The sequence below is a fragment of the Eleutherodactylus coqui genome, chromosome 13 (assembly GCF_035609145.1).
Source record: "Eleutherodactylus coqui strain aEleCoq1 chromosome 13, aEleCoq1.hap1, whole genome shotgun sequence".
NCBI lineage: Eukaryota > Metazoa > Chordata > Amphibia > Anura > Eleutherodactylidae > Eleutherodactylus > Eleutherodactylus coqui.
In genome coordinates this window covers 84,437,019-84,452,362 of record NC_089849.1, presented here as the reverse complement: position 1 = coordinate 84,452,362, position 15,344 = coordinate 84,437,019, and the positions used below count along the sequence as shown (strand labels likewise).

At 47.7% G+C, this 15,344-nt stretch overlaps 1 protein-coding gene across 1 annotated transcript; it reads left to right on the top strand.

Moving 5' to 3' along the window:
• The first annotated feature begins 732 nt into the window (after positions 1-732).
• On the top strand, positions 733-11,662 carry P4HB (prolyl 4-hydroxylase subunit beta). Its single transcript, XM_066586546.1, has 11 exons — positions 733-952; positions 5,402-5,608; positions 5,790-5,923; positions 7,338-7,475; positions 8,718-8,822; positions 8,969-9,094; positions 9,178-9,378; positions 9,507-9,627; positions 9,705-9,886; positions 10,609-10,692; positions 10,784-11,662. Exons 1-11 carry the CDS (start codon positions 748-750, stop codon positions 10,862-10,864), a joined length of 1,584 nt encoding a protein of 527 aa, XP_066442643.1. The 5' UTR covers positions 733-747; the 3' UTR covers positions 10,865-11,662.
• Positions 11,663-15,344: the final 3,682 nt, after the last annotated feature.

The window sequence follows — 15,344 nt, the reverse complement described above, 5'->3', positions numbered from 1 at the left end:
ACTACACTACTCCCGGGGGGCCACACACTGTCACTACACTACTCCCGGGGGGCCACATACTGTCACTACACTACTCCCGGGGGGCCACATACTGTCACTACACTACTCCCGGGGGGGCCACATACTGTCACTACACTACTCCCGGGGGGGCCACATACTGTCACTACACTACTCCCGGGGGGCCACATACTGTCACTACACTACTCCCGGGGGGCCACATACTGTCACTACACTACTCCCGGGGGGCCACATACTGTCACTACACTACTCCCTGGGGGCCACACACTCTCACTACACTACTCCCAGGGGGCCACATACTGTCACTACACTACTCCCTGGGGGCCACATACTGTGACAGCACCGTGTGACCCAGTCTCCCCCCCAGATACTCTTCCCAGCGGCACGTGTGACAGGTCCGGCCATGACGTGTCACCTCTGTTATAAGGGAAGCCACTGTTGCTATGACTGGAGAAGGTGGGGGATGCGGGGTAAATGCTCCCCGAGTCACGTCCATACCCCACGGACGGTGAGGGGCGGAGGGAGGGGACACACCGCGGCAACAAGTCGCAGAGGCGGCGGCAGCCATCCCCGAGCAGCGCGGTTACCTCACAAGTTCGTCCTACGTTCCAGCGATGAGTGACGCGCCGCTCAGCCAATAGCAGAGCTTCCCGCCTCCCACGTGCGACGTCCTGTCCCGCGGCCCAGTCAGAAGGCACCACGAGCAGCTGAGCCGGTGATATAAAGCGCATGCGCCGAGAGCGGCCCTCACAGCGCCACGTCCTGTACACCGGATCCGTCATGGTGCCCTCTGCAGTACTCCTAGGCTTCGCCGCCCTGGTGGGCGCCTTACTAGTGCGGGCTGACATCCCCGAAGAAAACGGCGTGTTAGTACTGAAGAAGGGCACGTTTGACGAAGCGCTGAAGAATAACGACTTCGTGATGGTGGAGTTCTGTAAGTGACCCGGGACGGGGTTGTCGTGGGCACCGGGCGGGTTGTGAGGTGCTGCAGGGCCGCTGGGCGGGGGGTGAGGTAGTCTAGCGGCTATTATAGCGGGATGGCACCCTAATTCGGGCACACCTGGGCGGGCTACGGTAGGTCTACGTCCAGGCTCTGATGGGCAGCGGCTTCAGCCAATCAGCGGAGACTTCCAGTCGGTCATTGGACTTGTACGCAGCGGTGGGCGGGTTGTGAAGTTTGGTTGACGTGTACCTAGTAGTGGAGGCTGGTCATCCATGGAGGGGACGGTGGACTTTAGTCTGTGCTGCCCTGGCAGCCTGTCCTCCTCCCTGTGCCTCCAGCACTGGGTGCCTGCATGATGCTCTGCAGTGGGCATCACTACTGGAAGTGCATGATTGGGGCTTTACCCACTGACTGTGCTTGTGGCATGCATGTTCACGGGGGTGCAGACCCTCTGCCATGAAGATCTGCAGCCCCTACAGTAGTAGCCAAGTGCATGGCATCCTAAGAACCTCATGGGTTAATGGGTATAGCGGAGGGGTCCCTAATGAGGGGGGAACTCTGCACCCAATGCTGTGGACAACCCACTATCAGTCCTTGGTTGGCACTGCCACTGCTGATTCTGCTGAGAAAGTGGTACAGCAAAAAAAAAAAGGGGGGGGATTCTGCAAAATCCCATAAACCCACTAGATCCTGGGTGCTGTTGGTGCCCATCCAGGAGGGCTGCCCTGTAGAGGTGTCCTGAGGGTGTAGGCTGATGCGTGTGGCGTAGTCTATCACACCTGCACATTTATGGTCTGTGGGAAGGTGTGAGCTCGCCTAGGAGGCTGGCAGTGCCAACGGATCTGTCATATAGAGAGGACGCTGTGATTTGCTTTTGACTTATTTTTTTGCAACTTGGCTGCTGGTGAGTTTGGCTGCTTTCCCATTTGCAGTAGGGATTCCACTTTCCCATTTGGGGAGCAGGAATGGGGAATCCCTGCAGCCAGACTGTGGATGGAAGCGGACAGATCCCATTGGCTATAATGGATCCGCCTGGCTTATTGATGGAAGACAAAGTGCTGCATGCAGCACTTCTGGTATCTTCGGCCGGATCTGAGCGGCGACCTTCGGCCGGAGGATCCAACGCAGATGTGACCTCGTCCTGAGGTCTGACTCCTTGTGCCAGTTTGTGATGTGCCACCACTTCCCCTGTGAGGTTGGTGGGGATTGTCTTCTGGTGTCTGACATGGTAGATGGCGGAGGGCTTCCTGCACTGGAAAGATGGAATTGCAATCCATAAAGATCAGTTTTTTTTTTTGTGATTTTTCACACTTTTGCAGTTCATTCCCTTTTTCATGCACATAAAAAAAAACTGCTGCAAAGAGGACTAAAAAAAAGGAACCACAAATGTGCCGGCTCAGCGTTTCTGGCTCCTTCGTTTTATGGTCCCCGTGGCTACGTGCATTACAGCCGGCTCACACTTGTACCATGTGAGTACAATCTGTTTAACACATCCACTGCCTTCATTGTGCAACCTTCATTAGAAAATGGAACACGCTGCAATTAAAGTAATCTGTGCCCGCGTGACTGTCCCCACTGAAATAATGTGATCTAGTTCTGCGCAACTTCACATGCGGAATCCGACCCAGTTGCGCGCCACCGGCGTAATCATAGTGATGTTGGTGCGGGCACGGCGGGAAGCTCTTCATCCGGAGGTCAGACAAGGCTGCTGGCAATGTACTGTCGGAGGCTTGTCCGATGACACTGGCTGCCTGACATCTCTTAGCTGGCGGTGTCCCTGTGAGGACTGTAGGATGTTGGCGCGGCACTGAATTAGATGGCGCTGGTTAGATCACTTCCCTCTAGTTGCAGCACAATAACTAGTCCCTCCAATACCACAATAAGGGTTACACAGTCCTGCTGCTCTCTGGGGGGTCCTGTTGAAGAGTTCCTGGGGGGGGAAGCTAGAAAGGTAAAACTTTGGAAACTCTTCCTTTATTGCCCCTCTGTGGGCAGTGGGTTGTGGTGCAGAACTACCTGTGACTCCATGCATGGAGCTGAGATCCTGGATGAGGTTGTGGCATGTATTGGTCCCATTAGCACAGCAGGTTCTTTGTCTGCGGGTCCCCGAACATCAGGGCCGAAAAACTAAATGCTTGTATATGGCTTCCATGTCCAAAGGGGAATGGGTGAGATCTAATGGAGAACTGGAGCAACTTCATCTCCTTATATCAGGGGAATGGGGTCCCGTGACCCCAATTTGGCAATTGAGTAAGGAGTTAGAGGTGGCTGCCTGCGCTTACAGCTCTCTACATTGTAGTTTTATAGGATCGTTAAATGCTAGGGTGTTTCCAAAACGCCCATAACTTACAATGGGAAAAGATGCGCACATGGCCGCCTCTCTATATGGAGGGAGGGGGGGGGGGGGTGACCTTGGTTCTGATAGGTGGAACCTGCTGCTATCGGACATCTATGGCATGTTATCAATGTCTCAGATGGGCATGCCTTCAGCTTTATTGCAGCTCTTGGGGGAGTTCAGTTTGTTAATCTGATCCTTGGCCTGGAGAAGGTTGTGCACCCCTGCCATAGTGATCTTGGTAGGAAGTGAGATGCTACTGCAGCTGGTATCAGTCTGAGATGCCCTTATACGTCGGTCCCTACCTGTCGCTTGCCATCTGTTGCAGAACTAACTCCTATGATGCTGCGGCACATGGGAGACCTACAGTGCTGGGAAGCTAAAGGCATTATATTGTGTCTGGCCTACGAGGGATGCTGTCGGGTACAACGCCTTCATAGTACAGCACCTTAAAGAAGCACTTACTGCAATTTCCCCCTCAAGATCGGTGATCTCTGCTGTGAAGAACCCAGTTCTGTTGCTTGTCCCTCCAGGCTGTGTTCTGCACTCTCGTTCAGGTCACATGACCAACACTCTGACTCTGCTGTGTCCTGCAGGTAACAGGTCGGCTTTAACTGGTATAAAGGTAACCTTATTTTCTCCTAGCAACCACTTGATGGAGCAGAATATGAAGCAAAAGCTGCTCTGGTTGCCATGGACAAAAGACAGGGTTTTCTTTGACAGTTGACCCAAATCTGTGCCATTAACTGCAGGACAGTCAGAGTGCAGGTCATGTGACCTGGAGGTCAGAGTGCAGAATACACAGCCTGGAGGACGAGCTACACAACTGGATTCACTGAGGCAGTGATGGCTTTCTCAAAGGAACTACCAAGACGCACACAAACCTGAAGGGATGTCAGTCAGACTTTTCATGCAAAATTCAGATGCCCAAAGTAGGTTTCCCCCTGCAACTTTGTTCTCAGCGCCGGGTCTGTGACAGGCTGCCGTCGGCCTGTTTTACAGGATGTCACAGGCTGCTGCAGCCAGTCATAGACCTGAGGGCTGTGGTTTGGCTGCAGCAGCCTGTTGGAGGGGGGGCATGAGCTGTGGCATTAGACACAGCGGGGAGCAGGTGGGTATAGTTGGGGTTGTTTAACAGGCAGCTGGATTTCCAAGGCAGAGGTTAATTTTGATAACCACTTTTTAAACTGTTGGTTTCACACAGGAAAAAAAAAAAATTATTTATAAAACTAAAAGGTGTATAGCGGAGTGTAGACTTATATATACTGCGGTACCCGTAGATATGGGGGCGCTCTAGTAGAATGTAGGGGGGGGGGGGGGGCTAACCGGCATCTGCTGAATACAGGCTGTGCATAGTGTCTGTTCTGCATATTGGGAGAATGGTGGGTGTTGTGGGCAGTTGGTGCCTGTGGGACCCCTCTGTTCTCGTGACAGAATACACTGCCAGTATCCTGCTGACAGGGAGAGCTCCCAACTGGCTGGATCTAGGGACCCCACAACAAGGAAGCATGGCCCCTGTTTCGTCGCTCAGTAAGCTTCCTCCCTCTGCTGTGACAGTAGGTCTTCAGTTTCCCCTGTCATGTGCTTCCTGCAGCATGGGAGGTTTTGCCCTTGAAGTGGTTATAAGACCAGTTCTCTGCGGCACGTGTAGTAAGTAAAATCTAGAACTGTCCTAATTAAACAGTTGGTTGTGGTGTCAGTGTGTCTGGAATTCTATTCCTTCTACCCACGTGTATAGCGTTTATCTGTGACTGTAGGCCCTGAACACTTAGCTGGTTGCTAATGCTCTAGCCCATACAACATAAGCACTATTTGCGGTGTAGTGATCTGTGGTATGCCTCTTCCCCTAGGAATACACAAACGTGTTGTACACAGCTGTCCGGCCTTTTTTTAGGACTAGGCATTAAAATAAAGCCATCTTCAGCAATGTCCGCTCTGTGTAATGCGCTTAATGAGTGTTTAATGTGGCATGTCTGCCCGGACGCGGCTCTGTCTGGGCTTTCCCTAAATCATTCATGGGATATCTCTTCCAATCAGATCCTGCCACCGGTCGTGGGTAATATTTCTTGTATAGACTGACTGTTGGATATAACTTCCTTTCTCAGATGCTCCGTGGTGTGGACACTGCAAGGCTCTCGCTCCAGAATATGAGAAGGCTGCAATGAAACTAAAAGAGGAAGGTTCCAAAATCCGACTGGCCAAGGTAGATGCTACCGAAGAGTCAGAGTTGGCCCAGGAGTTCGGGGTTCGTGGATACCCAACTATCAAATTTTTCAAAAATGGGGACAAATCTTCACCCAAAGAATATTCAGGTAAAGTCTTGCCTATGTTTCCTGTCAAGGAGTTGAGCAAGTAGCTTGAAGTGTGATTGCTGCTCTGGAGGAGGTTTATAAGATGTCTTAGGGAAATCTTATTTATTTATTTTTTTCCTCAGCATTATGTATCTCCTACTGCTAATGTCTAGCAATATTGTAATGCTTCTTGTCCTCACAGCTGGCAGGGAGGCAGCAGACATCATCAATTGGTTGAATAAACGTACTGGCCCAGCGGCTACCACTCTAGATGATGACGCAGCTGTTGCCGCTCTTATTGAGGGCAGTGAAGTTGTTGTTGTTGGCTTCTTCAAGGTAAGCATAAGTGTTCTACTCGTCTTGCAGATGTTGGCAAACTACATCTAGACTTGCTCTGCTCTCACCCTTATATGTGCAGAGTATTGGCCTGAATGTCTTTATACCATCCTACAAACTGGATGGCTAAAGGCCCTTCTACTTGGGAAGACCTGTTGGGTGCAGATACCAGACAGGTCGTCCCTGCACTTCTACACAGGAACGATCATCCCTAGTGAATGGAGGCAGAGCACGCCGGAGATCGCACCCACCTGCCTCCGTTCACAGCAAGTAGGCCTCCTTCATAAGTGAACGGCCTGTCTACATGGGCCAATGCATTGCTCAGAAGCTGAAATACGAACGAGAGGCAAACAAATTCTTCATCGTTCAGTCAAGACTTGTAACTGCACTGAATGCTATTATATTTGATTCGTACTGGTTTCGGAAATCTGGACGATTTATTGGTCCGTGTAAAGAGGTCCTTGGGCTGCTTGTCTATGGGCGTTTTTGCATCGCGCTGGCTGTGGGGAATGCAGTGCACGCTTTCCATAGTGTTGCTATGGAAAGCACAGACCCCTGTCCACGAGCGGAGAATCATAGCGATTCTCCACTCGCAGCATGCTGCAAACTGCCACGATTCTCTGCGGTGTGCCTATCAGCAGGGAGGTGGGGCAGCTTGTGCTCCGAGCAGAGAACAGCTGGATGCAGTGGACAAGCGGCCCCACTTGTCTTCTGCATACCCAGCTTGGGGCGCAAGGTGATCGCTCAACGTTTGAGCGATCACCTTGCCCTGTAAATGCACACAACGATTATCGCTCAAGACCTCTTTTGAGCAATAATCGTTGTCTAAATGTGTTTTTAGTCTAGACAGTCCAAAGATGCTTTAGACTTAGCGCACCCACTGAGAAAGCTGGCATATTTTGACTATCTAGTGTAAGTCTGCATTGTCAGACTCTATTAAGGGCCATTCATTTAAACTAACTCGTGCCATAATCCTTGTCTAAACACACAGCCATCGTGCACTATTCGCTTGAAGGCCGCTCCCTTTCAGCCAGCATAAAAATCATTGCTGGCTTCTCAGAGTGGAAGCACTCCTTGCTTAAAGCTTCACATAGAACGAGCGAGGATCTGCCTGTCTAAACGCTCTGCGGTGACGTCGGCACAAGGCCGTTGGCGCTCGTGCAGTCACTATAGCCAACTGTCATTCTATCTAAATGGGACACTAGTATATCTGCCCCACTGAGCTTCTAAGGAATTGTATCCCAAGTAGTGTGGTGACTCAACCCAGTCGGACCCCATCTGCCAATAGTAGATGGTCTCCAAGAAGAATGGGGTTACTAGTTACTTTCTTTAAGAGAAAATGTGCATGGACCACAATGTATATAGGTGGTATGGAAACTGAAACTTAACGTTTTTAATTTGTCTCCCCTCCCAGGACATGGAGAGTGATCGAGCCAAGGCCTTCCTGCAGACAGCAGAGTCTATGGATGAGGTTCCCTTTGGAATCACTTCCAGTGATGCTGCTTTCTCGAAGTATGAAGTTAAGGAAGACAATGTAGTTCTCTTCAAGAAGGTGAGCCCCTTATACTGATGTCTGGGAGTTGTTGGCCACTAGATTAGTTCTTCGTTATGTTGATCAGTTTACTTAAATGCATCTGTACCTATTGGGAACTTTTCTACTTGGAACATGTGGTATCTCAACAGCTGAGGTTTGGTACATACAGTGATTGGCTGACTTCAGATTGCTGGCTTCTAGAAACTTACCAGGAAATGTCTCCCAAGAACTGGTCTTTGTGTTGAGCTTCCCTTGGCACATGTACAGACTAGTTAGCATATTCTAACAGGAAGCTAGACAATTGACTTATCTACCAACTTCTGGTTTATTATGAGGCCTCCTAACTCCAGCCGAGTGATATCTGGCCATAAAACTCAGCCTGAGCTTGTACAATGTATCAGCAGATGCGAGGTGCTTTTCTAAGAAAGTCCTCCTATCACTCCTGTGAGGGTGCAATCCTTCAGCATGGTTTTCAGCCACGTCTGAGGATCGGCAAGGGTTTCCTATTGTTTGCAATGGGAAACCACGCATTGCACTTAAACAATGGGTGATGCTTTCCACGGAACACACAGAGCATGCCACAATTCACCCCCGTCCTGCATCGCTAATGTATGACTCCATTCCAAAGAATGGGGTTCATATTTGTGTTTCACAACACACGTCATGTGACTTTTATGGCTGTGTGAAGGCAACCTAACTAGGTGACCTGTGTTAACTGCCATTCCAAAATGGCATACTGGAGTGTTTTGGTAACAGACCGTGTGAATCTCACCTTTAAATCCACAAGAACAGGTCCGATTCTGCATGTAGACTTCCACAGAAGACCTGCAATCATTCATGGAAAGTGATTGCAAAAGATCACAGATGCAGGCATTTTCTGCACAGATGTACGCCATGCACAGCATATCGTCCGTATGGAAGAGAAAATCTCTCCAGCCGGTATTCTGCCTTTTCTATCTTTGTTTTTTTTTTTCCTCTTTGAAGTTGCGAGAGTTTCCACCGCTCATATACAATGTTAATTGCACATGGGCGACGAACACTTGCATCCATTGACTTCAGTGGGGGCCGTCTGTGCAGAATAGCACTAAAATGGAGCATGTGATTTTTCTTCAATTCTGTAACTAAAATCCGTTTGAGTGGTCATGTTGACACTGCTTGATTCATTAGTCCCTTTAGGAACAAGTAAACTTTTCCTTTCCACTTGTTCAGATACTTGTCTGCATGCGAGTGTCGGTTCTGTAACTGTTATTCTCTTCACAGTTTGATGAAGGCAGGAACAACTATGAAGGGGAAGGAACAAAGGAAGACTTATTGAACTTCATAAAATCCAACCAGCTGCCTCTGGTCATTGAGTTTACTGAACAGGTAAATACCTATGAGAAGTACCAAGAATTAGTCTGACTGGACCAAAAGCTTCAAAGGCCCACAGCCAATGAGTTGTCCCAAATGTGTTGTGTAGCTCAGAACTGTTACATCTTAACAGCTTTTTGTCTTAACTTTCACTTCTATAGACTGCACCAAAGATCTTCGGTGGGGAGATTAAGACACACATCCTGCTGTTCCTGCCAAAGAGTGCAGCTGACTACCAAGACAAACTGGACAACTTCAAGAAAGCGGCAACAAGCTTCAAGGGAAGGGTAAGCCTACATTACACACAACCCAAATAGAGTAACTTTTTTGTTTTTGAGTATTTGACTAATTATTGCTGTTTCTTTCCCAGATTCTCTTCATCTTCATTGACAGTGATCACACAGACAACCATCGTATTCTGGAGTTCTTTGGGTTGAGAAAGGATGAATGCCCAGCTGTTAGACTGATCACCTTGGAGGAAGAGATGACAAAATACAAGCCAGAGTCTGATGACCTCTCAGCGGATAAAATCAAAGAATTCTGTGATCGTTTCTTGGATGGCAAAGTTAAGGTAAGTTCCATTTGTGGCTTTTTTTTAAAACTTTAGTACTGATAGTAGATGGTCGGAGACTGTTTAAAAAAAATTCTATAAAATTAGTTTAATGTGTCGACTTAGGGCAAATTCTCTTCCCTATATAGCCCCATCTTATGAGCCAAGATGTTCCTGATGACTGGGACAAGAACCCAGTGAAGGTATTGGTTGGGAAGAACTTTGAAGAAGTGGCCTTTGATGAAAAGAAGAATGTATTTATTGAGTTCTGTGAGTATAGGTTGCAATTGTACCCTAATATTTACTGCTTTAATACTTAAAATGATGCTGACTGATCTTCTGTTCAGATGCTCCTTGGTGTGGTCACTGCAAGCAGCTGGCACCAATCTGGGACCAATTGGGGGAGAAGTTCAAGGATAATGAGGACATCGTCATTGCAAAAATGGATTCTACAGCCAATGAAATTGAAGCTGTAAAGATCCACAGCTTCCCCACTCTAAAATACTTCCCAGCTGGAACAGATAAAAAGGTAGGTCACTGAGCCCTTGTGACAAAGCAGTCAGTCCACTGAACAGCTTAGTCTTGGTTGCATACAATAACTTGGTACATACTGATACGCTCTAACTTGTGCCTTCCCCCTGATCCGCTTACTAAAAAAAATAGTTCTTTGCACCAAAATTTAGTTGCATATCATTAAGGGGGTTGTACCAAGATTGCAGAAATCTATCAATGGGATGGGGGATAACTAGCTGATCTTAAGAACAGGACCACAGTGTTCCACTCAACCTTCCACTGCAAGGGTCTCTACACACCTATAGTGATATCACTGAATGGAGCGCTGGCTGACCATGTACTGTCAGCACCCCAGTCATATCAATAGGATGAACGGAGTGCCTCTCGGCTAACTTCAGTCTCATTGAAAGTGAATGGGGCGCTAGTGTGGGGAGGGAGTTTCAGTAAGGATATAATGAAGGCAGGGAACACTGGATCCAAGTTAAGATCTGCAGAGGTACTCCCACTGATCAGCAAGTTATCCTCTGTCCTGTGGATGGGACATCACTTATAAGCTTGTCTTAATCATGTTTCCTGTTTTCTTGACCCTCTGGTAAAGTCTAATGGTGTGCAAAAGCTGTCTGAAACACTTAACAAATCTGCATCAAGGTAGTTTTAATAAAATTCTGGTGCACGTCCAATGGTAAACCTGTCCCATTAATCTGTGGTTTAGCTAATAAACTTTTTTTCCCCCCCTAGGTGGTTGACTATAATGGGGAGAGAACATTAGATGGATTTTCAAACTTCTTGACAAGTGGTGGGCAGGATGGCGCAGCCGATGAGGTGAGGGCTTTGTACATTCTGGCTTGGCAGCATTCAAGTAATTCTGTACAGTGTTACAATAGAACTTCAACTCATCTTGTGCTTCTTGCAGGACCTTGAGGATCTGGATGAGGTAGATGAGCCAGAGTTGGAGGAGGATGAAGACGACCAACAGAAGAAAGATGAATTATAAGGACCATAAAGTTTAAAAAAAAAAAAACAAATGCAGCAGCCAGAAGACACTAAGTGGAGGGGGATTGACAACTTCTAGGAATGTTTTACTGTCGGGGCTCTGAAAAATCCAGGGAACCTCTCCATATGAATCTGTACACTAGGGTCTTTATTTTTTTTGGGGGGGGAGGGGTGTTAAGGGGCGCTTTGACCTTGTGTTCTATGGTCAGCAGAGTTTATTTTTCACTGTGATGCTTATTTTTTTTTTCTTAACACTCTTAGTAATTTGCCCAGATGTAAGTTTGCCACTTGTTGCTTCCTGTATTGTTCTGTTTTTATATAATTTTATTTTCTTTAATTGTGAATGTCACTCTAGATGGAACCAATGCAAATCTGCATGGCTGGTGATCTGAACAAAGGGCTGTCCTTCCCCCATCTCAGCCACTTAGATTAGAGTAAGTGGGGCTCCATAATGGCTGTATATGCAGTAACGCCTCCCCACTTTCTGTACCGTTCCATGCTGCCCTTCAATGGTCTGTGGGTGTCTTTGTGGCAGCTTCCAGTATTTGATGCAGTGTGAGGTCCTCCCTAGTAAAAGGTTACCAGTGGATGCAGCCCCTCCACTGGTATGTTAATACAATAATGCCATTTGTGTTTGTCCTGTCTTGCAGGACCCCCTGCCTTTACGATTGCAACACATGACACTTTTTTTTATTTTTATTATATCTTTATTTTTGTCAGAGGTTTGAGAAGTCTGATTCTGAGAGCATTCCATCATATTTAAGTTGGGGCGTGTTGGCCAAATAAAATTTTAATACAACTGCTTGGCTTTATTTTTGCTACTGCTGCAGTTTGTGGCAGCCTGGTAGGCTCTGTAAACCTAGGTTAGCAGTTACCCTCTGCTAGGCTTACATTTTAGTCCTATGTGTACATCACAACTGGGGACCTCTCAGAAGGACCATTACAATGCAAGCGGCAGTTAATTCTACACCAAAATCCATGAGCTACCTCCCCAGGGCTTCATGTGAAATAGAAAATACAAAATGGGAGCGTATCTGTAATCGATTTAATGAAGAGTTAATTCTTCATGCATTGGTGTGCAGTTCTAGGGAATTGACAAATAATAAAGTAACTTTCTCTATTCCTGTACTGTCTAGTACTTACTGATCTGGACCCACTCAGGTCATGTGACTACAGATATCATTCATATGCCTCCTATGTGTCAAATATTGGTACCCAGCACCCTCCATATGACTATAGGATAGATACTAGGAGCTGTCTGCATGGGACAAGGAGGCAGGTGCAATAGGGCAATTGTTTCAGTAACAGACTAGGAGTGTAAGATGAAACGGTATTAGTTTTTTTTTTTTTTTTTTTGTCTTACACCTAAGTAAGGCCGCCCTCTTAATTAAAATTCTGACACTTGTCCTTCAGTTTTTGCAGACTGCATTATAATAGATGCACCTTATTTTCCAGTTTATAAACTTGTGTTCATCCATCCTGCTTTCTTTAAAGCCTTCCGTTCTAGGGATTAAAGGCCCATTTACACAAGCAGATAATGACTCAAACGACAGTTTGAGTGACAGCTTTGAGCGATCATATTGCATGAAAATTAATTGGTATTTAAGTAGCTACTTGGCTACTTAAATACCAATTAGGTATGCAAATCAAAAAGGGGGGGGGGGGGGGAGAATGAAAAACTGGTCATGTGATGCTGCTTTAAAGAAGTACTGGTTTTTGGATTTTCAATGAATTTATCGTGCTAACATCCCCATGCAGCATTCCATAGTACCCTCCTATGTTGGTGTAGAAGGTATTTGCTCTAGATGTAGAGGATGCTCCCTGTTGTAACTATTCTGGGTATGAATCGAGCATGGAAGAGATCTCTGTATTGACCCCCTAATATACACACTTTAAATAACTAGTTCCTAGAAGGAATTGTTTTGCTGTAAAACTCAGCATGCAGTTACATCTCAGGCAGATCTAGTAATGAGAGTTGTAATGTCAGAGGATAGCAAGACAATTTATCTGAGACCTTAAAAGTAGTTCCACCCTTGGCCTGTAAGGCGGCTCTCAGAGGCTACTTGTGTGTGGTCATCTGCTTGTTGACCACTAGCCATGTCTCTGACACAATCAAAGATTTGTGTATTACCTTTGACACCCACTCGCTGTCGCCTTCGTTTGTAGTGGTGTCATGCATTAAACTGGACAGCTTTCGAACCGCGTTGTTTTTAGTGACTAATTCAGGTTTCTTTTTGGCACCGATGAGGGCTGTGTTTATGTCTAGATACCTACAGGTGCGCACCTGCTTTGGTGGTGGAAAGGTACACTGCCGGTGTGATGGATGGGGATCATAATATGACAGCTCAGTGATATGTTCAGGACATCCTGCAGCCACATGTGTTCCTCTCATGGCGGCTTCCAGCAGGATAATGCTTAGACACACACACACACACACACACACACACACACACACACACACACACACACACACACACACACACACACACACACACACACACACACACACACACACACACACACACACACACACACACACACACACACACACACGGTATCATAGATGGTCCCATGCTGTGACTCCCACCTATCAGTTTGCACAAGCTAGAGGCTTGGTCACAGCAAATGTAGAGTGATCTATCACAGGATACCATACAGAACCTGTATACCCCTGCTCCTCCCCCCCCCCCCCCCCTTCATATCACAGCTTGTATCTAAGGTAGAGCCTCCATGCACCCCATATTGTATCCCAACTAGAGCCTCCACATCACATCTTGTATCCAAGCTAGAGGTGGTACTAGAACTGTGATGGGAAACCCTTTGAGGTTGGGGTGTCAAAATTCACCAAAAAACCAAGCATAACTTGGGTGGTGTGTCACTTCGAGGAAAAAAACATATTTGTGATAAGCTGGCGTTTCTTATGTAAATTAAGAAGGCTTATATTTTATGTAAACCTAATAGGAAAATAATTCCTAACCCTCCAGGCCTGGCAAAATTAAATGCAGACGCTGCTGCTACTACCTCTCCAACTATGGCTCTGATGCTGCTGCTCCCTCCCTGTCCTGCCACAGGCTGTCCTGGTGCTCCCTCCAGCGCCCACGGTCCTACCGCTGGTGCCGCTCCCTGTCCTTGTGGCGCCGACACTGCATGTATCTTTGCCGAGGCCGCAGGCTCTTCTTGGGCCGCCGATGTTCCCTCTCCTGCAGCTCCTGCCTCTTCTGATGCTGGTGCTTGATCAGAAGGCCTCCAGAGATGCGTCCCCTGTGGCACTCTGCTGCTGTGGCGGCCAGGAGTGGTGTCAGCGGCCTAACCGAAAGTCGCATAACTAGACGCTCTGTGCCGGAGTTCTGTTTTGGCCTACAGACTCCGGCACAGAGTGTCTACCACAATGTTTTAGCATTGGCTACTGCACCTGCCTGTGCAGGAGCCAAGGATGAAACATCCTCAACATGTGGCCGTGTGTCATAGGTTCGCCATCACGGTACTAGAGCCTCCGTGCCCGCCCATATCACATCTTGTATCCAAGCTAGAGAGAGCAACGGGGTACTAGAACCTCCATGCCCGCCTGTATCACATCTTGTAGCCAAGCTAGAGGCAGTACAACAGGGTACTAGAGCCTCCATGCCCGCCTGTATCACATCTTGTATCCAAGCTAGAGGCGGTACAACAGGGTACTAGAGCCTCCATGCCCGCCTGTATCACATCTTGTATCCAAGCTAGAGGCGGTACAACAGGGTACTAGAGCCTCCATGCCCACCTGTATCACATCTTGTATCCAAGCCAGAGGCGGTACAACAGGGTACTAGAGCCTCCATGCCCGCCTGTATCACATCTTGTATCCAAGCTAGAGGCGGTACAACAGGGTACTAGAGCCTCCATGCCCACCTGTATCACATCTTGTATCCAAGCCAGAGGCGGTACAACAGGGTACTAGAGCCTCCATGCCCGCCTGTATCACATCTTGTATCCAAGCTAGAGGCGGTACAACAGGGTACTAGAGCCTCCATGCCCACCTGTATCACATCTTGTGTCCAAGCCAGAGGTGGTACAACAGGGTACTAGAGCCTCCATGCCCACCTGTATCACATCTTGTATCCAAGCTAGAGGCGGTACAACAGGGTACTAGAGCCTCCATGCCCGCCTGTATTACATTGCTCCGTTTTAAGCATGCTTAAAATCCTAAACGATGATTGTTCAGTGTAAACAGCAGCCGTTCAGTACTGAACGGCCGTTGCTTACAATGAATGGAGAGGAGCATGGAGAAAACTCCCCCAGCCGCCCTGGCCCTCTGCTGGCTGTGCTGTGAGCAATCCAGCGATGCTCGCTCCTGTGTAACAGCACGGTTTGCCCGACACTCATCCTGTGTAAAAGGGCCTTAAGCTGTTTTTTTTTTTTTTCTCTTAAGTAACCCTAAGTTCGATAATTTTTCACTTACTCCATTTATTACCTTAGTTGAACCCGCTTAACCGCTGATACGTCTT